At 38.6% G+C, this 23651-nt stretch overlaps 1 protein-coding gene across 2 annotated transcripts in view; it reads right to left on the reverse strand.

The window, feature by feature from the left end:
* The window catches only part of DCBLD2 (discoidin, CUB and LCCL domain containing 2), a 46566-nt gene that overhangs the window by 18264 nt on the left and 4651 nt on the right, over positions 1-23651 (reverse strand). Inside the window, exons 2-5 of one of the 2 annotated variants that reach the window (XM_075105355.1) lie at positions 9528-9755; positions 5075-5212; positions 3798-3849; positions 2388-2460 (exon numbers count right to left, since the gene is read on the reverse strand). In XM_075105355.1, the coding sequence (XP_074961456.1) occupies positions 2388-2460; positions 3798-3849; positions 5075-5212; positions 9528-9755 (491 nt within the window). Of the gene's footprint in view, positions 1-2387; positions 2461-3797; positions 3850-5074; positions 5213-6969; positions 7038-9527; positions 9756-23651 lie in introns of those variants that run through there. The other variant, XM_075105366.1, reaches the window with a different exon arrangement.

Below are 23651 nucleotides of genomic sequence, written 5' to 3' on the forward strand. Positions count from 1 at the left end.
TGAGCAGAGCAAGAGCCTCTGTCTCCTGGACCAAAACTAGCCCAGGAGACCTTCTCCAACTGGGAAGCAAACCCTTCCACCAGGCCAAAGGGGCTTGACCAAGAAACATCCTAGTGCTCAGGAGCACAGAGACAGTCCAGTTCCAAAAAACCCTTAGCAGCAGTGGCTTTGCACCCATCCACCACATGCACCAAGGTTTCTGGAGGATTACTGGCTACGCACGGTGCAACAGCATAGACGGAGCTATTCACAGGCGTTCCCGCAATGTGCAGCACTGGGGGTACGCACAGACAGTTGCAATTCTGCAGCAATTCTGTGCAGTAAGACTCACATACAATGAAACTGGGATCAACCTCAATTTTAGAAGATCAGGTGAAGTGGGCCCAAGCTGCCTGTGAAGGACCACGTGGGTATCTCCCAAGGTACCTTCCAGAAATCATATTTAGCTTGTTATTACTGGTGTGGTATCCCAGTGTGGACTTGCCAAAGTCGACAAACAGATGATGACTGCAGATTTTTATTTACTGTTAACAGCTGTTCCCTCAAACGAAGTCCACTGCTAGCTGTTGCTACTAAACACATTTGCTGCACTGCTCTGCCAACCAGTCCATTGGGTGCTATACAGCCTCACCGCAACTCTTTAAGATGGAAAGGACCTGCTGATTCCTGAGAAGGAAGACTTTATGGATTATTTTCTTTCTCACATCATGTTAAAAGCAGGACAACTTTCTCTATTGTGGCTTGTTTAGAAATAATTGCATGGTGCCGCAGGCCAGGGTGCCTCTATACCTCAAGCTCACTGGCAAAAAAATTCCATTCTCACCAAGATTTTTCCAAACATAATTCTCAGTATATTCACACATAAAAACTGTAACTCTATTCCCCACCCAACCCCCAAATATCCCAAAAGCTTTCTAAATAAATGTAATTACGTCTTGCTCATGCACGTAGCTCCCCTTTCCTTTCCCACCTTCCCTTGAAAGTAAGAGCATGGGATTCTGCAGTAGATGCAGCTTTCTCCTCCCTGCTCACAATGTCAGCAGTGAGCGCTCTGAGTCCTCAAGGACTGTGGACATTAGGGTCACACACAAAACAATCAAGATTTAGGGTATTTTTATAGAGCAGCAAGCACCTGCTGATCATTTGAAAGAGAGATGAATGAGAAATCTCTACCTGAAATTTTGCCTAAACTGCTGGACAATTTGATTTCTTTCCACACAGCTTGACTTATGGGAAAATCTCTGCCTTTTATTCAGAGCAATAAAGTATACAAAGTCACAGGGCATTTACTTCCTAAAGTTCCCTTTTTCCTCCACAGAAAACAGTTTTTCCAGATTTTCGAAAAAAAAAACACCACCCAACAAGCAGAACTCCTACTGGTGCTGCAATTGTGTTAGGCAGAGAATCAACTTCATCTTGTTACTAGCTACAAAAATTGCCCCGCAGCCGTTTAGTGAGGACTCACTGCGGGCCAGAATATACAACACGGTTACGCTGTGGTGACATTTTCACATGTGGCTAATTATTTGAGCCGTAAGCCCAGGATTTACAGATATTTGAGAAAAGAAAATCAGAGAGGCACACTTTAGGTTCATATTTGAAATGAAAACCTGTGCTCACTAATGTTTTAAAATTGTCTTTCCCCTGTACTAGATCTAATGGCTTATTACACCAGTGTTTTAAGATAAATGTAATCTTTGACTAGATTGCTAGCAAAGTTATAATCACTTAAAAATAAGCAATGCAAACAATCTCCGGTCCTATGGCAGGTATGCTAATTCAGTTACGAAAGCTTATATCACATAAGAAAAGAAGCGTATATGTTTTTGGAGTGTTCTAAGTAAATAGTACAATATTAAAGATGTTCATTTCCAGTTTATAGAACTATTAATGTTACAGTATTAATTCTGTTTTGCAAACGGTTTTATAGCTGCTGAGCATAAACAGTATTTCATCTCCAATGTTGTAAGAAAAAATTAAGATAACCATTGAGGCCCCTTGTTTAGAGAAGCATTACAGTGTCAAAAACAAGAGGACAGCATTGAAAGAATTAGTTCTCTCTTTATAAATCTGAACTTCCCAACCTGAGAAAGGCAATGAAAATAAAACAGGAAGTAGAATATTTTGATTGTTCCCCCCCGCCCCTCAGCAGGCCTTACAAAAATGTTTGAGTCTCTACTACACCACTTTGCTTCTTGCAGATGGCAACATCTGAAGCACCAGCCATTCAGCAGCTGTGCAAAAAATGAGTACCACGCTATCTGCTTTAGGAGGTACAAATTCCAGAACCCAGGCAGCAGAACTAATGCGAACAGCTATAATTGACTTGTAATTATACAGCGTGCATTTTACCAAAACTCACGCGAGCCCGCGATATTTCCACTTACGTCTCTGTATCCATGGGGAATAGTGCCTGAAATATCAGCAAAAGGAATCACACACCCAGCTGGACAATACTTACTGGAAGAGAACAAAACAGCAAGTCAAGATACACACGCAGCTACAACTCTTACTGTGTTATAAAGGCTGCTATGTTTTTGATTTACTGTTATCTCTCATATCACTATTTAAGGATATATCCTGATCGAAGACATATCAAACCAGACCAAAAAATACTCAGGAACAGAAGTACACAACAGGAGAATAGGCATTTGAAAATGTTTTAAAAAAAAGTCTCAGCTGAAACTACAGTTCTAGTCTCAATATAAGAAACTAAAAAAAAGCCAGTATTTTATATTATAAATACTGCAGGGCTTCTGTAAATTGGAAGTCATATAAGTACCAATATGAATGACTTTTATTTTATAAACTAGAGACCTGCATAACTATTTGTTTTGCATCCTTAAATAATACATCTGAAAAGTAATGTTAAAATAATGTTATTTTATAATAGCTTCTGGCAATGCTTTGATCAAATTCAGTTAATAGCGCTAGCTCATGAAAAGCAGGAGGCAAGACATCTGCACCTCTGATGCAATCCCGTGCTTCAAGTTCTAGCGCCATTTTGTACTGCACATACAAAAATAATTAGCTCTTCAAGATTTAACAGTGAACTGGAGTAAGCTATTAACGTTTTCACTGCAGTTCAAGAACAGTTGAAGCAACTTTGCAGGTACCACGAAAATAGTGGGATTCAGAGACTTCAATGGATGTTGAGTAAGGCCAGAACCTACAATCAGAGCCAGAGGTTGCACTTTGAAATGTTTCATGATTCCAGGCTGAAGTTCGCCAAAAAGTAAGTTTATGTCCTTCACAATAGTCTGCAGCTTTAAACACTGCCCTGGCTTTAGGTGGAAATGGAGAAAGAGGAAACAGGGAAATTACAAATATTTCCCCCAGCCGAAGGTACTGCATTTTATGTCTCCACAGAACCTCATTACTTCACACCAAACTGTGAAATGGGTTTGTAATTTTAAACTATTGCATAGTTTAGTGCTCCTTAGACAACTGTAACATGAATTTCAGTATTTAAGGCGTTCACCTGCTGTAGTATGTGTTTATAAAAGCAATATCCTTTCTATGGGAATGAGATATTAGGTCCTTTGTATTAATGCAAATTAATGAGGTTCTACTGTATACTGCATGTAAATAACAAAAATGGGGGGGGAGGGAATAGAGAGAGGAGGGAGGAGTGGAAATATCAGGATTATTCAGCTCTAACCCTAGTGAGTTTGTTTCTTATGTTCTCTGGACAGCCAATTTTCAAGCTGTGTCAGGTGTAAGTAACAGAGCAAAGCAGAAACACTAAAATGACTTCACAAAAGAGAGTGAGGAGAAACAGGTAAAATCAGTCTTACTTGAATTCTGGTTCGGAAAAGTGACTTGCATTGTCTAAACAGGTAATTAGGTCTGGAATTAAAAAATGCTAGGTCAAGAGGATGATAAAGACAATAAGTTTAAGTATGCTTTTTAAAGTGCACAAAAATATATATTTGAGCCCCTGTGGCTTAACCAAAAGTCTCAGAATTAACAAAACACGTTCCCACTAAATTTTCTTGCAACAGATTTTGTATTACAGTAGAACCTTGATAATTTGTCTGAGTAACTTGGAAATCCACCGAGAATGTGACATAGACAAGAAAAGAAAAACCACAAACATTCATTTTTCTGTGCAGCTTAAGTTTAATTTACAGCTATACTTTAGCGAACCTGACATAATTCAGAGACACAAACATCCACTCTTTTCACAAAATTAAATTAATAAGCTAGCTAAACAGGCCTGTCTTCAGCATTTAACAACAATACAGCCCAGAAACCAGGCAGCACAGGGAACAAACATTAGAGTACCGTGTTACTGGCATTCATTACCGATATCTCAAATTTTACGTTCAGTCTGCTGTGTATCAGCACATACAGCCCAAAATACAGAGAGAAAAGCATCAGAAAACCCACAAAACACAAATTAAAACCAAACACTCTTTATCTGCTCTTTTCAGAATTACTTCTAGAAACGGCTTTCTCAAGCCTTTTGCCTGGTGAAGCCGTGGCTGGCAATCCCCGATTTCCTTGTGGACCATGTATGTCACTCACCGTTAAAATGAGCAGGAGAAGCAAAACAAATACAGCAGCCTCCTTTGGAGGCTAGAATAACCAAAACCATGGAAAAAACAAGAAATGGCACAAAAACCTAAAAAGTAGTCAGCAGATTATGTAATTAAAGCGTTGAGGGAGTATAGGAAACTGTTACTGAGAAACAATTTTCCACGAGGCTGGTCTGTATAAAATATATAGTTAGATAAGACATTTTTTTCGTTATCTGCCACCTTAATTACTCCCTGAAAAAATGCATTTTGTCCATTATCCGAAGAAGCTCTTCCACTCATAACCGATAACTGTGATTCTTGCCCTGCTATCCAGGGTAAGCTTTGATATCATTTCTTTAAAACTACCGTAACTTAAATACTAACTGAACAGTCCAATTTCCTAAGCGGAAGTATCAGGAAGACTGTATTAAAAGTCTTCATTTCTAGATGTTAATTTTTGAGAGTGCAGGAATAAATAAATTCGTTCTGTGGTTTTATTAGGCAGCTCTAATTTTACCAGCACAGAAAAATTACCAAATAATGACAAATACCTGATTTGTCAGTGGTTGAATAAGCTGCAAGAAATCCACGTCCAGAAGTGTGTGTTCCACTCATGAACTGTACTGTGATTTCATTACCTTTTGAAGTAATTAAACCATCCATTTGAAAGCCAAACCCACAGTATTTTCCTGTGGAGAGAAGGAGGAAAACAGATGTGAACCAGAACCAACATGCACAATAAGCATCTTTTCTCATTTGCAGTGTAAGCTGACATTACTTCTGGTGTAAGTTCAAAACCAAACACATATGCATGACACTAAATAACGTAGTCAGTGCCCATTTAATGAAAATGGCAGAGTACGGGTACCACATTTATTTTGCCACTGTCAACAGGTGAGAGCCTCTCATACCCTTAACGCTTGCAAATAAATGTGACCTTATCCCATTCACCTCTAGCCATGCACAACCCTCGCAAGTCACTTCTTCAAAGACCGTGAGAAATCTGTCAAGGAAAAGGATCAAGTTAGGGTGACAAGAATCATCTACAGAAGCAACTGAGAAAAAAAGCCCTACTCTTCCCTCAGCTGTCGGGGCACTTCTTCCTTGTTGACTGCTCCATGGTTTCTGTCAACTACTTTTCTTTATTTTGGGTAACAGCAGGCGTGATTCCCTGTGCTTCTGCATTAACATACAAGCATATGTGAGAACCATCAATATAAACTGCCAGTGCACTCACTTCCTGCTTTGCTGCACCTATAAAACCTAAGAGAGGTTCTGCATCTGGATGCTTCTCTTGCCATCCAAAATGATCAAATCAATATATTTTGAACTGAGATGCTGGAGTCTGCAGATATTGACAACAGTTGCCCCGTGCAGTCCTAGAATCACTAACAAATGACGTTACCTGGATGAACAGTTGTTAAACAGACCCAAGTCAATATGGAATTCTCAGGTCCTACTAACTAGAAACTTTAATAAAATACTGAGCAGTTTATTAACCTGTAAGAAGAAAAAAAAAATCTTCTGTTCTATAGGTTCCCTTGAACATTCAATGTTATGAACCATCTATAACCCTATTTAAGATTCTGCAGTGGATAATCAAAGTGGATAATCACTAGCAGTAAGTGACAGTGCATATGTTTCAGTTTACCATTCATTTATTTGCTTTCTTGACAATAAGTATGTTATCATGTTGTAAAATAGCAAAAAAAAGAAGCCAGACTCCCTTGTCAACTAAAGGCAAATTACTATGCTGAAGTAGAGGGAGTGAAATAACACTGCCCTGCAGGAATAGTTCTCAACAAATATAATACAAAACAAATACGAATGTAACACAAACAAATATAATGCGCATGTCAAATTCCTTTAGGAAGTGAACTGCACTCTCAAATAGTAATAACACTTTACAAATTAGAATAAAAATTCTTAACATTTTTCAGAGCTTTCGAAATGTTGCTTATTCAGATGTTTTTTGAACAAAGCTTGGGTACTTTCTAATGAAAAAGAAGAAAAAAGATTTTTTAATACTTTAATGAAGTTGACAATATGATACAAACATAACCTTACCTCAACTCACTACTTAAACTGGTTATCAGCACGGGTTACAAAGAAGTAAGCTCCCTCTTACCAAGGCTCCACATTGACCGTGTGTTTTGCTCCAAGTCATGTTTTGATGATTAATTGCATTCATTATGATGAACTGCATCATTTTTTCAACTACCACTTTTCCTTTTCTTTAAGTTCTGTTTTCAGCCACTGGATCTTGTTACATGATTGATCAGCATGAGACTCCTCTCAGGGTAGGTCAGACTGTCCTCAAGACACCATTTATCCTCTTCTTTGGGCAAATACACAGGGCAAGGCATTTAAATCTAGCTTGGATAAACTACCCAGTGCTGCTCGCACCATGGAGATGCAGCCTTTGACAAACTGTAGACTGATGCACCTTATGATTCATGGCAAGACGTACTTCCGAGACTATAAATCATTCTTCTAACTCTTCCCTGGACTCTCACCAGATTTTTAGCAATCTTAGAAAGCAGGCACTAGAAATGGACAAAACATGACTACCGTGACGCCTCCATCAATGGTATGTGCAAAAAATGTAATATTACTATTTTGTCAGCATTTACGCATCGAAGGACCCCAAGTGCTTTTGTACAGCAACATTAAAGCAGGAGAGGGAATTCCTGTGGTAGCTTACATTCTCTGCTCCTACAGATCTGGGCGTGCCTTGTATGTATCAGAGAAGTACATATGACTGCAGACACACAGTGATTGGACTGATGAAATCTAATACAGAACATCTCTAGGTCTTAGTTAAACTAGACGCAAACTTGACAGCAAGGACTGTAATCGTCTTTTGATTTATTAATAAATATTCAAAAGGCTTTGAGTGACAACTAGCCCTTAATAGCTTCATTAGAAACCTCTGTTTATCAGTGAGCGATTGATCAACAATGATAATAAACTGACTAATGATTCATTTTTTAGTCTAATCAGCCAATTTTGAAGTCTTTTTGGGTTAAAGTAGGTATCATTGAATTTCAGGTTTTATGTAATACAAGTGTTTTAATGTTAGACCATGACAGTAGTCTTGAATGGAAAAACTTAAGATAAATCCAGATTTCTTCAAACGAATTTTGTTGCTTCAAACACAAACATTCAAGAATCTGCATCATCTGTATCTGTCACTGTTAATATCACTGTTTGTTCTGTGATTTAATTTATTAAGAGCAGAACACCACACACGTTTGCTCAACATACTGTGCTATGACACCAGCTGGGAACAGCTGAAAAGTCAAGAGAAAAACGAAGTAGAAAATTTACTTGAACCCATTAAGTCACTTGTAAAAGTGAATAATAGACTTATCAGAACTGGACGTTCCTTGCCATTTTAGGACTTCAGTGTTTCTTATTTTAGACCAAGGCTGGCTCAACAGCTCCAAGCACATACTTATTTTCACACACACTTACCTAGGTAACAGTTGGAAAAGAGGGTTAAACAAAGCTAACATGCCACTAGCCTCTTTATAAAAAGACTCAATTTAGTGGGATCAGCATCTGAGTTGCACAAAACCAATCTTGGTGAAGTAAATCTCTCTCTCCAGATTAAAGCCTTAAGAAAGAAAATCAATCTGCACAATAACAACCAATTTTAGTGAAGGAAGAATGACACTTTGTTTTCAGTTTTATGCAAACAAGTGTCTTAAAACCCCTACATATACTTTCATATAAATGATAATGTCACACTGCTATTGGAAAAAAACCCCATGTTTTCTAGTAATGAAATTCAATATGTCCTCTTAAAGAGGACAAAAATTAAACTATGGACATTATCAGAAGATGGGGGATATCTGAACTACACAAATTTTGAAGTCTGATGTCCTTTAATACCACCAAGATGAAGAGCTCAAATCAGAGTTATTCCATATAACAAGAAAGGCATTTCAGGTAAGATGTATATACTTCTTTTACTACTTTTTTTTTTTTTTTTTACCTTTTTTAAAAAAAATTAAGATCCTGATAATTTTTTAATTCCCTCTCCACTGCTTACAAGACCTTTGCAAGCTCCTAGGAAATGTCTGAGAAAAAACCCCAAACCTTACAGCAGAGTTTCCTTTGAGAATGAGGATTCAAAGATTATTATAGCATCTGTGTTGTGTTTAGCATCTAGCTGCTGCATGCACAAACAAGAAGTAGGACGTTCTGCTATCATTATTACCCATCATTTTTTCAGTACATTTTTAGGATATAGGAATTGTGTCAAGACGACAGACATTTACATTCACTTTAATAACAGTAAACAAAATGCAATTACGTAATAATTACTTTACAAATACTCTGGCGTTTGAAACAGAGTTTGTCTGCGGAGCAACAATGGTAAGCGTACTTGAAATGAGCACATCACCAGAGAAAGGGACAATCAGACTACTGTTTTCTTTACCACTTTTATTTTTATATAGTTACAGTTGCACCTGTACGCCCTCCCTGTACTGAAGACCTGTATAGCATACAGGAGAATCTTTCCTTAGCAGTGATTTTTAGCAATATTATCAGTAGTAAGTTTACTAAAACTGTTCCCTGATTGCTGTTTTTCTGCTGTGGTGAGGTACACACAGCACTCAAAGTTTTGCACCGTTTCCTTGATAGGAAGCTCAGGAAAAACAAAACTCTCATTACAGAATTACTAAAATTCCTTCCTTTACCTTATTTGAGATTCCTGTAAATAGTAACACTTCCTTCTTTTCATCACTTCTCATAAGACTCAAAACCCACACTGTACAAAGCAGCATATGATGTATTCAGACACGATGTTACACTGCCCAGTATCCAAATGAATTAACAGTTTTCTAGGGCTATAGAAAAGAACTTAACTAATACCATACACCTAGTAGTTACTCCAAGCTCAGAGCAGGTAAACATGTAACAAAAGTACCAACAGTATATTCAAGTTCTATACAAGAACAACAGCTTTCAAATACCGATAATAAAAGCTCCTACCTATTTCTGTCCTGGTGGGTCCAACCCCATTGTGAACCCTTAAGTAACTGGAATGACAAGAATCTGAGTCATCAATATCAAAATCTCCAAATTTGAGCTGAACTCGCTGCCCAGGCTTTACACGAATTTCCCATTCACAAACTGTGCTATTTGGAGAGGTCTGCGGGTAGTTTATGGAAGCAAGAGTTCCACTTTCAGGACCCAGAACGGTGTGTCCACATCCATCACCTACAAAAGAACAAAAATTAATCAGCTGCGTGCGTTCATCTTCAAAGCCTCACTGGTGATCTAGTCATCCTGAGTTTTAGCAGTGGTATAAGATTTGTTGGCCCATACTAATCACGTTGCAAGAAAACTCCAAGGTAAGGCGCATGCACACAAAACAGCAATTGTGAGAAAATACCATTCAACTACTGTTGCCTAATGTTAGCTTCTCAACATAGGTGATCAGAGAGCTGCTACAACTTCCTCAACGAGATAAAAATTCATGCATAATGACTTAAAAAATTGCAGAGACAGTACAGAAAGCATCCCTGTTATTTCACGTTCCCCCAGTGCCCATGTACAGAAGAAACCAGGTTCTGAAAAGGAGAAACCTGCCAATAAAACAAAAGCACGTCAGTTTTACTGTTCACAACAAAATGAAAAAGAACAGAAGTGGAAAGACAACGGACAGCAAATACGCTACTGAAAATAACTGCCGGGTCTGACCATCATCAAACTGCTAGCGCATTGTTTTGTACTGTACCACAATGTTAATGCTGCAATTAATTCTTACAGCTCTTTAGAAAACATGCTCAATTTTTCTGGATTTGTAAAACAAATTAAATTACAACTCCAACCTGGAGCCCTCTACCTAACAGCTGAGTATTTATTCTAAACACCAGTAACAATACTAAAGACGACTTGTTTAACAAGTGGAAAAATAGCACAAGTTGTAAGTGCTCAAAATCAAATTATGATGAGTAAACTGATAAATCTATTTACTCAACAGCTAGACATTCATTTCCCCCAGCATGTAGTGCAAGAAGAGTAAGAATTTGTGTGTTGTTTTGGAAATAAGAATGTTCTTTAAGTAATATCCACCACCACTACCTGTTTATAAGTTACTGTATCAAGATGAAACAAAGTATTCCTGAGCACAACTTCATAACCAGCAAAATTAACACCTGCATTAACCCACTCCCCACAAAATAAGCCCCATAACATCTGTGATTTATTTTCGTTAGCACCGGAGGCTAAAAAGCCTATTTATTGAATTTAGTCCCATGAAATGGGTAGCCAGGAACAGCATTATCATTTTCAAGATTTGATACTAAAAGGTCCAGAGATCTTTTGAAAGAGATCTGTACACGTTAACCTAAAAGCAATCAGGAACTTTCAGGATCTTGAACAAAGTAACATAAAGAAAAATAGCAAAGACAAAAAACAGATTAGATACACTGCTAAAAAATGTCTTTGACACCACTCCAAATATATTTATTACCGGTAGATCCATTTTACCCTTCAAAATTCATGCCTGTGTATACAGTTCCTACCAAGGGATTATGACAGATTCAACATTATGTCAAGGTTTCACACTCTACAAATTCACAACCATTAACATCATCTGTATTGACAGATGTTTGTTTTGACAGCTAAAAGTGTCAGTCTGAAAGTATTTCATATTACACACTAATATGTGTAGTTCCACTACAAAACATGAAACGTAAGCTAAGCTTTAGGGACAAAAATTGTACACCTATTTAAGAGTTTTAACTATATTTCAAAAGTCTTAATTGTATTTTATGAAAGACTGAATGGAAAAGTAAGTCCAATGCACTGAAGCGATGTGGGGAAAAAAAACCACGGTGGTACTTAACTAGGTCTGGTTAATCTGCTGGCAAAAGCACCTGCTTTCTAGTAACAAAACCTATTTTCTCTATAATCTGAGCACATTGAAAGATAGCTGCATGTTCTGGAAGCTGAAGTGCTGCTGGTAGATACAGAACCACAAAGAGATGGGAGCCGCAGCTTTTTTTCCTGCTAGCCGTCTTGAATCAAAATTATGCATCTTCTTTGGAAAAGGTAACTGGAATACCTGCTTCAGTAAAATCAAAAGTTCTATTTGCAAAGCTGCTGTTTAGCCATGTTTTATTTCATCCAATTTTAGCTATTTGCTTTAAAACACTTTGTTCCATCCCATGACAAATATTATTTCCATTTGGGCGACAGCTGATAAATTTCTTTCCTAAATGACTGTTGTTCTAATACATGAGACATAATTGTCCAATGTTACGAAGAGGTGACTTAAACCGTCTGTTTTGTGTATCATTTTAATCCTGGTTTCTTTCGAAAGGCATGTTATAAACCTAAGAGTGAGAGATTTATCATTCAAAACCTGTACGGCCTTGGTTTATTAGATAGTAAACATTTAAATGTCAGATTCATTATTAGTCACAATATGCTTAACAGTCGAGAAAAATACTGATTCCTTCGCTAGTAAACTGGCATCGCGCAAGCAAGTACTCACACACATTACAAAATACATGGAACGTACCATATTAACAACAATAAAACCAACACATATATACTAGGTCTTTATTCATGGTGATATTTGTGGCTACTATTTCAACTCTCTGATACTGCAGACATACCAAATTAACTTTCAACATACGCAGCAGTCAGTTTTTAGGTTACGTCCTAAATAAAAACAATAAGCCAGTTAACCAGTTCTGTGCTTTTCCTACCTGGTGACAGGGATAAGCAACTGTTTATTCATTTACAGATTGAAAATACTGTGCAGATACAGTGGTCTTTTGAACACGAATTCATAGTAGTTTTCACCTGTATGGGCAGATACATTGTTCTGAGTGCATATTAAGGAAAATAAAAATGCTTGCACAATCCGGGATACTTGGTAGTTCATTATTTCTCATTTCAATGGGCCTGTTATTGCAATGGAGTAACCACACAAATGCTGTCTCTTATGACCAGGAATACCAATAATGCACATGATGATGTATCTTTGATTCTTCCCCATACTTTTGCATCTCAAGCCTATGCTGCTGGAAGTCAAAGGCAAAGGAGGGCTTGCACCTCTTCTTTGACCCAAACTGTACTTAAACTGTAAATTTCTCCAGTTAAAAGTAGAAAAGACCATGCCTAATGTTCATGTAAACCATCCTCTTCACTAGTTTGCTGTTCAGCCCACTCAACCATGAAACACCTCCAGCAATGCGTTTGTATGATGAATGGGGCACACCTTTCCAATGAGAAAAGCAGGACAACTCCGAAAGCACTCCTACACATTTAGCTGATAAAATGCAAATACAATACTGTAAGGTTTAAAAAGACATTGAGACTTTTCTTTCAAAGACACGTCACTAAAATATCAAATTTCCCCTCATAGCTTGGAACAAACAGTCTTCTTTCCAGTGGCTAGACAGAAAAACTTTCCAATCTGTCCCACACAATTTAATGGAAATGCAAATCTCAAACCTCCCTTTTGTTGCGGGCTTTCCCAAAAACATGTGAGGAAAAATACTCCTCTCACCTTTCCATATTAGAGAACCTACTGTCAAATCATACTAGAAAGGAACAGAAAGGAAAAAAGTTGTGCTGAACTGTGTCTACAGCATCATCTTACTGTGAAGCCAATTTTTTAAAGTAGCTCATTCTGACTGAACATTTTAGACCTCATTTTGTTGTGTGTTTCACTTAGGTTAGTGTGACAGACGCTTCATGCCTGAAGAATTTCAGGATTACCGTTGCATATACCATGCAATAAACAGTCTGCTAAGGGCAGCAGCCTCGTCCAGGAGCTATATGGAAATTTCTAAAAAAAAAAAAATCACACTTCCAGAGAAACTTGCAGAACAATGAAACCTCATTTTATTTTCTTGGTACTACATAAGGGGAGTTCTTGAGCTTCTCTACGTAGATGATGCTTCATCATTTCTGCTGAAGTTGTATAAATACCACCGCTCAACTCCAGAGACACACATATACATCCTGTATCAGGGAGCAACCTGCAATACTCAGCAATTTCTCCAAGAAAAACAGAAAGTACAATTCTTTGCCCTACGGCCACATATATGGGAGCATTAGCTACTTCTTTCATTTGGAAGTGCTACAGACTCTTGCTTCTGATGGTCTGTGTGCATTAGAGTGGAATATCTAGGCATGCGTAAAAGAGACAGACAGCAATTCCTAAATCAATTATTCCTGAATGGGCTGACAACTTCTGTTGTCAGTACACAGCTGAACGATTCTCTTCAGAGGTTCTTTGAGACCTCTCCGTCACACAACAGACCTACTGCACTTGCAGAATAGATCCAGCTCTACGCAGAAGCACTGGATCACCTGCACATACACATTACACCCAACATTTGCTGGAAGGTCTGCAGATGGGCATTGAATTTCATGTGTCCTGAGGACAATGTTCACAGCAGCTACGAATAAGCTCGGCTCTTCATCAAAACGTGTGTTAGAAACATGGGCGCCTCTTAAGAAGCCGGTAGACGAAAGCAGACTGCGGTCGTCAGGAGAACCATTCATCTCTTCTGCAGGCGCCTTCGAATGCAGTCTGGATGAATTACCCTGACAGATTACATATGACCCCTGGGCTACGGCACACTGATGTCTGATGCAATCATGCAGATGATTTAAAGCGATTTCTCATACCCAAGTTCTTTACATCAACAAAATACAGAACTTGAACCAATACAAACATACCAAAATGCACTGGATAAGAAGAAAATGTGAAATTTAATAAAATGAGAGGATACTGTACATGCAGGAGTGGGTGTTAAGTACTCTATTAATACCCACAAAAAAGGTGAATTATTCTTTAGAGTTATTGATGTCGATTAATCAGAACTTTTCCCCCCTGAGATTGGCTGCTGTTAGTGACTGTTAATCTTGTTCTCACTACCAGAACATGTTAAAAATTAATCTCTAAGAGTAGAGAATGCTTTCCCATTCCTTACTTGGATAACAGAGAATGATAAAATAAAGACATCAGACAGTTTAAGATTACAGTCCATAAGGCATAACTGATGCATATCAAAAGACTGATCTCTATTTTAACATGTGGCTCTGCCTTTTGAACAGGCTTAATTTAACCAGTGGGTTTCCTGAGAAGATTTCACATATATAAGCTACAATTTTCTGTAAGTTTGTGACTACACACAGGACGTAATTACATCTTTCTTAACTAAGCAAAGGTAGAACCAAATCTATTAGAGTTATGTAAGCAAAACAATATTTTAAAGCATTCATTTTAACTCCAAATACACATCTCTGATCCAATGCACTACTATAATTTTTCCTGTTCTGTTTAGCTCCTGTGCTCTGCATTTCTCTGCTCTCAGCGTGCCACTAAAAGACATTGCATCTACTTTTTGCTTTTCTCAGCATGGGCAAGAAAGTTTATGCAACCAACAAACCAGTTCCATGAATAAGAAACACTGAGGAATTAAGACCACAGATACATCACATTCTAAACAGCTTTTTCAGGTATTTTCAAATGCCCTTATTTGTGTCCTCTAAACTCATCGCTGTTTCCACCAAAAATCCACAGAACTATGTTCTCCAGGAAGGAATCTGCTCCTCCGTCAGAATTAATTTTCTTAACAAGCCAACAAGCACACAGTCCACCTTCATCTTTATGCCATTTATTTGCCTCAGTAACACACTAGTTTGAGCATTTCATCCCACTACAGATGTTTCACAACACAAAATACCCTACACTTCCACAAGTGAGGCCATAGCTCAATCAACACTTGAAGGCACTTTAAATTAGTGCAGCCACAGACAAAAGCAAGCCTTGTCTGCCTCTCACTTTTGGCCACTTGTTCTCACATCCTTCCTGGTACTGGAGGTAAACACTTCTGCAGCCAGATGGTAAACCAGACCAGGGACTTGAGATAAAAATAGCTGTTAGTTTTAACTTAGAGCAATCCCCTAATTTATTTTAGTGTGCACATGCAGCAGTGCCTTCCCTGACAGAGGGATAGGACAGTGTGAGATTAGGGAAACACCAGGAACTTGCTTCTTCCACCAGCACTGCCAGCCTCTGTTTGCATTTTAAACCACCCTGAATCCCAACCAGAAACACAGAAACCACCCCTCCCCTGGAAACGCCAGTCACACAAGTGTTGCCCACCAGCTCCAGGAACTGAGCTGGCTGAAGACTAACCAGTGCCTACCCATTCCCACAGCACAGGCTTAGGTTTCAGCCAACTCACCCCTCTGAGGCAGCTCTTTGTGCAACTGCCTGTGGTAGGGCAAGGAAAGGAGGGCAGGTGGAATTACAGTTGGCTCAGCTTGGATACTTGCTTTGGGGCACCCCGAGAAGGGTAATAAAATTACAGTTGAGGTTTAACAAAGATAGAAACAGGACAAAAGGTAAAGTACAATAAACGTTTTGCTCAGGGCGGGGAGGGCGGAGGGGAGGAGGCAGAGGCTGATTCTTGCTCTTATAGCTAAAGTTCAAAATTTAAGATGCCATTACAACGAAATTTTACTGTTTTCATTTACAACACTAGCCACATGCTGGACTAACAATAATTAGCACCTTATTATTTTCATCTGTACACACAGCTTTTCAATCACCATCTCTGGAAATGCAGTCTTAGCTTTCAGTCACTGAATTTTACACAAAAGAGTAACAGTTAGCTTTGCTAAATTTAACATCCAAAATACAGTAACATTTTAAAACAAATTATCTCAAATTATTAAATCGTCAGGGCAGGTAAGACATTTGCTTCTCCTCCTATCATGTACTAACCAAAGCGACTTCAGAAGAACAGAAAAGAACGATTAGCTGTATAAGACTATGTTGCTGAGCTTTTGCTTACTGATGTCAGGGAAATGATGTGAGTAAGTCCTCAGGGACAGCTATGACTTACTTAAATAGTATGCAGGCAGAGGCAGCCTACAAAGACACGCTAGCCATGGTAAAAAGTGATTTACATAAGGAGTCTGTAAGAGGGCTCTGCATTCAACGATACATAATGCAGAAGCCCTCCTGATCTGCTGCCCATGCTGAATCACAGTGACAGTTCATGTTGTATGTTGTCTTTTGTCTGGCACATGCAGCCTGCCAGCTTCCCAAAACATATCATTTACTTAGCAATCTGCACCAACACTTTCATAAAAATAAACACCATTGTGCTTCAGTGCTCTAAGTACTATGACGGAAAAACATAGCTGATGAAGGAAATTAAAAGTAACACACAAATCGTCACACAAAACTATGAGAATAAGCAGTACTCATGGTCAGATAGGCTTCAAATCTCTTGTAAGCTCTTCCAACTCCTCACCACACCAGGACCAAATGAAATTTCACAAGTCTTGCAGATGTCAACAATGAAGCAAAAAATTCTCCAATCATACCAGTAATTCCCATGCTAAATTAACACCACAGTCATCTTTTTCTCTCTTCCATTACCAGTTCATAAATGAGACTGCACAGCCTATGCTACAGATCCACGGTGGCATACACTGATCTAAACACCAGTCACTGCAGTACCATCTTGCCTTTTATAAACAGCTGCAACTTCCCGCCCTGCCCACTGCTGGTGCTTATCGTACACTTGTCGAGCTGTACAGCAGTTTTATAGCCAGGTTACCACCATATCTGCCTTTTACTGAGTAAGGGTACAGGTATGGGTCAACAGGGGTCTAAACCTCTGGAGCCTGCACAGTGGAGAGGATGCAAGGTAGGGACAGGGAGGAGAGGGTGAGACAGCAGCAGCCAGTGGCAAAAATCATGTTTGGCCACTGTGGAATCAACCGAAGCTGGCAGGAAGAAAGCTGATGATTTGGGTTTCTGAACAGTGGGGCATCTAAATGCTTTCAAAATGAAAGCCTCAAAAAACAGTTGGAATTCTTTGCACTCTGTAGCCGCACCAAGAACAGTGACTTTAAACATCTGTTTCTAACCCCCTTTAAAGTTCGTCATCCAACTGATGGAACAGTAACACTCCACATCTCTACACCAGTATTTATTTCTCCCTGTGTACCTGACATACAGCAACATCCTAATTTCTAACTCATTTTCAACTCTAATTTCAAAATTACAGCGGGGACCATTTGGGGTTTTCCCATTGTGAACAACATGGCTTCATTCTAGCCACATGAAATATAATACATGATCTGTTCTAAAATGTAATTCATTCCTAATTTGGCCTTGTAGGTCTTCTCTGAAAAAAGAAGATATTTTCACACTTTTGACCCTCTATGAATACAACTAATAAAACAAACATTATGTTCCATTGAATAATAAGATAATTAGCTAGGAAGATGACAGTGAATTTGCACAGTTGAGTCACTGGTTTTTAAGTGACAAAAGTATCACGAAAGCATAGCAAGAGCATGTCAGAAGTCAGTAGTGTGTGAAGCTCCAGTAAAAACTATCTCTGAACTTTAAACTTGCTCATCAGCTTTGATGTAACTTCTTGTCAGCAAGAGGAAAAGGATGCCTTGGTTTATAGAACTGGAGACCTTGAAAAGAGCTCTTTAAAAATGAAGAGATGAAGTAATGAAAATGCTTTATTTGATATTTTCAAATATACTTGAGAAAAAGATAAAAACTGATCACCACTGGACTTCATGTGTAAGTGTTCAAAAGCATTAAATTTAATGGATCCCTCTTTCCACCCTTGTGATACTGAAGACATATTTTGACACCTGTATACAACTGCATAAAAATAGAACTTAACAGGTAATGTGGTTCAGGGCTTCATGGTTTCACAAAACTCACAGATTTAAAAAAAAAAGAAAAATATTAAGCACCAGTGGCTTCTTTCCACCACACTGAACAAGGTAATACGTTTTTCCTCACACCTTGATCATTCTGAAGCAAAGCTAAAATCACCAGATACAGATTTAACTGGCTACAGTCCTGCTAAAATGCAACATTATGAAACTGCCAACTATGAAAACCTTTGTGGACTTGCTGGCAAACATAAGTGCACAACATACTCCACAGACATGCTAGATCACTGCAGTAAACTATCCTTTCGGGGTCAAAATCTCCTAACTCTGAGAAGTAACCAAGCAAGATTGCACCACTGTAATTCCCCTTCTGTTTCCACTGCTTTCCTAATTCATCGTTCCACTCAAGATATTGAGAATCTTTCACCTGCCTTATTCCTGTATAGAGAAACCCCACAAAAAACATTGACATCCAAGCAGCTATACAAGTTGCTTGTCTTGCCAAGTCTAATTAATATGCCACTTCAGTTTCACCTCAATATCAAACTAGAAGTGCAAAAATAAGATGTATAAAGAGAACCATGACAAAACTGCTAACACAGTGCAGTGTTTCTATCCCCCTCCACCAATACCTGAAGCTGCAACTGGGCAATGCGCGTATTGTTTGAAGAAATGGTTCTGTCAGAAGAACCACTGCGGGGGGGGGAAGTAAAAAAGCAAATCCATGTGGCCTCACGAACAATACATCGAATTGCAGCCAGGCTGATGATCCAAAAATCAGCAGCTGGCAGGATTATTGTTCTGATGGACACTATTCCGATCTTGGATGACAAAACCTGTGCCTTGAATTAAAAGTAAATTCAGAAGGAACTTTAAAATCTGGAAGGAAGGTTTAGAGAGAGGATATTAACAAGGGAAGTTATCAAGTGGGGAGGGGAGTGTTTAATAAAGCATGTAGATGATCTGACCATTGATTTTATTTTCATTTTCCAGTATGTAAATGATGCATTATCTCTGAAATATGGTTAATAAGGTAGTCTCCAGTGATTTTGCTGAACCTGAATTGAGTTTTTGCATCATAAAGAATGTAGGAATGTTAAAACATATTTATTTAAAACTTTTACTGAACAATGAAAAATGTTTAAAAAAACCAAAGATATCCACCCAGAAGAGGGGGAAAAAAAAATCTGGAAATATCTGGTTTTATTTTAATACTACAATTAATAAAACTGATGTAATACAGTCTTGCCAATGAAAGACAAACTTTGGCATAAAGAAAGCACTGGAGAAATATTTCTTAAACAAAAAAAAACAAAACAAACAAACCAAAAAACCCGCACACAACACAAAAAACTGAATGAAACACACACAAGCAAACAAAAAAAATTCCACACTTTACCCCTCAAAAAGTGTCAAGTCTATACATTAGGAGCAGAGAGGTTCAGGTCATTTTACAGAACGATGGATTCACTTATTCTTAAAAAATACACCTAGTCCACTTACGTCATATGGGTGAATTCCTTATTATTCAGTACTATTATTGCCAAGAATGACACAATTAAGTTCATAAACTTTATTCAGCTTACACAAAAACATTCACTAATGCAACAGCTATGTATGCTATTGTAACAATGGTGCAGAACTGGAACCGTCTTAATTGTGTTGCCCCTCAAAAACAACATGCATGGAATTTCTGTTAATAGGACAGAAGTTCATTCAGTCGAACACTTAAAACTTAGTACTTTCAGTAAGATACAAAAAACAGAGGTTCTTAAAATCAGCAAATAATTGTAAGAAAATAATGACTAACTGAGTTAAAAACACAGAATACCTATTGTACACAGAGACCACTGAACAGGCCAAAACATCCTTTTCATGTTAGCAAAAAATAAAAGCGAGTACATTGGACAAGTACATATTCAGCTCCCATTTACATATTCTGGTTCCAGGAATCCTTTTTCTTTAAAAGGATTTACATTATTAAAATTATTACTAATAGCCGCTTAGAATCCTTGCACTTCTAATGGTTCATGCACTTAGTATTATATATTGCACTGGTACTGTAAATGTATTTCAGTTCTTTTATATCTGGGGAAGTCAACTCAAATCAAACTCGCAACAAAATATTTAGAAGTATGAGTTGACACTTCTTGTCAAAGATAAATGCTCATGTGCTTGATTTCCAGGGTGCAACTAGTCTTACCAAGTCAGGGGGATGACTAATGACTGCGCTTCAGCAGCCATCAGCTGTTTGCTGGTCCAAGCCTTACACACTGATAACTCATGGCAAATTGTTTTTATTCCAGTTATTTGTAGAGAAAAAAAAATCTAACCCAAACAGAACTGACAACTACAGAGATTTTGTAAGAAATGCCAACAGGAAGTGTCAAAATGCCATAAGCAGTACCAAGTGCCTGTGTATCAATTCCAAGATCCAACTGATTGAAATCACCGAGATACCAGTAGCTAAACAGGTGAGACTGTCTGCCTTAAATTCACTTTTGAAGAGTTTAGCAACCATAAAGAAATGTTACCCTCTTACAGCTCTTCACCAAGGGAAACTAAGTGGTCATGCAGGGAGGGAAACAGAAGACATGACATGCCCGAAAAGAAACAGCACAGGTTAAACTTTTCTTACTCATCCAAGGCTGGAGGTTTGTTTTCTTTTTCAAACGCTAGACAAAGAATTCGTCAAACAAAAGCCATTTTCAAAACAGTGCTATTCTGTAGTCCAAATGTCAAATCACTACCACATTATCAAGTATAATTTTTAATTCAAATAACATAAAACGTGTCCAAATAGAAAGCAACAAGCTCAAACAGAATATGAATAGCACAGCTCAAGCTGTTTGCCTCAAATAAGGGAAGGCAAAGCATGAAGCTTAGCAAAATCTGGTATTTCAGAGTCTTGCCACGTTAATGAGCAGGCTTCACAAATAATAACCCACCACTCTGTATGAAAAACAGTGCTGAAAATTTTATAGATCCTATTTTAATGCAAGTTGCTACATGGCCTTTTACATTAACATTACTACCGCTCCCCCTCACCACCCCCCTAACCTCAGTTTAGTAACAAATCCACAGTCTATGCTTGGACAACGGTTTCAATTATACCACTATTTTAAAAAAAGGACCACGGATGTTCCATAATATTTGATTAAATAAATTAATCTAAAAGCAGCTCTTTATCAGAAAATGCAGGCAGAGGGGGAAACGCTTTGACTACAAAACAAATTCTAGGTAATCCTAACAGCTTCCCCAAAGCAGAGTGCAGCTACAAAGGTGGGGGTGACACGCAATAGCTTATTTTAAAACCTTTCAAAATATGGATAAAATAACCAATATAGAAATATTTGCCAATACGCCAAGCAGCAATTCCAACAAGGATTGCATTTGTACTGATGATTACCTGAGCTATCAAAGCTGATGCATTCAAGGCAGCTCTTAACTAGCTGATGACTGAAACTATACAGAGCAGCAGTGATCACATTAAAAACCTAATGCATCATTTCCCAGAGTACAAACCAGCTGGCAGAACTGCAGAAAGGGAGATGGATTATTTTTCTCTTATGAGAATAACATAAGAAAACATTCCCCCAAATCTTGAAAGCTGAACATCCCTGTTCAGTAGCAGGAGAATAATTTTCCTAAAGACGGCACTAAATGCTAGAAGGTCACTGGCTTGAGATGCACACAGTAACAGCATACAAGCCTCTGAAAGAACATTTGTGTTACCTTTTTAACACTAGCTCAGATACTTGATTTTTATAGCCACGTACACACACACACATATATATAAAAGCAATGTGCATTGTACTGCTTAAATTCATAGCAAAATGCAAAATGTTCTGGGATCAAGCATGAGAACTCTAAGAGTATTTACACAAAATGGTGGTTCCTGCTTTCTTTAGAGGAGTGGACTAGGCTAGCAGGACCTCAACAGGCTTCGAAGATGATCTGGGCTGAACAGAATGAGTACTGCGAGGCAACCCGGCAGAAATGATGGCTCTGCAGAACACATGTGTGTACCTTCTGCCCACCAGACCCACTTAACCACTTCAAATAAGGCTCAGTAAGTGGAGGAGGAAAAATAACTTTGCCAAGATTGTTGTTTTCAAAAGCAAAGAATTTTCACCATCTTTAGGCCTATACTTCCAATACCAGCTCACTTCCCCCTAGGAACAGCATTCCTCCACACAGTTCTCTAGAGCACTGCCCCTCCTCCTCCTCCTCACCACATCCATCTTCAAGGTGCAATGCTGGGAAGTGAAAAGGAGCATCAGAAAACCTGAATCAGCAGACATGTCAGCTAAGCTTGGCGGAACTTTCAGTCCCAGTCTTGAAAAATTATTGCATACTTCTCAGCACAAGGATGAAGGGGATTTGCCATAGCACTCCTGCCTACATGGTACCAATCCCTGAACGCTCAAGAGCCTTTTTTCTGCACAACTGCCTCTTCAAAACATTCTGCATTCCTAAGTAAAACTGTCCTATTAGCAAAACCAAATAGTTCAATAGAGCACTGCCCTTCCCATCAAAAAAGACTTATTCTAATGTTAATTTGAGGGATAATAAATCTTTCATCCAAAGAGCTGGGCGTCTTTTTAACCAAAATAATTCCATATGGTTTGGCTGTGACTCTCTTCCTCCCAGATGAGCCCAGCCAAGGACAAAGGATACTAAGGGCAATGAGACACCACCCAATTTAATTTAGCAAGAGTAGAAAATGGCACTTCGTATGAAGGGCAACACATGACAATTGCTCGTATGGCAGACAGTTTTGCAGTAGTGCTTTATATTCACATGCCAGGAGCAATATGCAGCAGGAACAGACACCTGCAGTGCACCTTGGCAGCTGGAACCCTTGTCAGTCCCCTGTTCCAGAAGGAAAGCATCTCTTCCAGGACATCTAGGGAAAAGCTACAGCCTGTCTCTCTCTTCCCCAGCTGATGGATATGTAGCTAGAGCCACCTTCTCTTTATCTGCTTCCTTCTCCCCAAACCAAGCCACCTCTCTTCCAAACCTATAGTTGGAGGACATTGTTAGATCCTTTCAGGCTTGAAGTTCACAATTGGAAGATTATCTTAGTTACCAAAAGCGACAGACAGTTATTTCCGAGTCTGAAACAAAGTTTAAGGAAACAAGTTTGAAAAATCACACAGCTAGTTCTAGTTCCCCGACCTGTCCCAAGAACTTCTGAACTCAGCGTACTGCAAGCAAAATGCAGCAACTTCACTGACAAAGGCACTGAGACACCCCTGTACAGTAAGCAGCCAGGAAGGCACAACAGTCACTACAGTCGTTTGTTTCAGCCAAACTATCACAAGCTATTCCAGATCCTACAGAAAGACAGAGGCTAGGCTGACGGATCAGCGTGTGCCCAATACTGGGCTGGCCACAGTCAAAGGCACCATTGCTTAC

This window comes from Phalacrocorax aristotelis, chromosome 1, assembly GCF_949628215.1.
Source record: "Phalacrocorax aristotelis chromosome 1, bGulAri2.1, whole genome shotgun sequence".
NCBI lineage: Eukaryota > Metazoa > Chordata > Aves > Suliformes > Phalacrocoracidae > Phalacrocorax > Phalacrocorax aristotelis.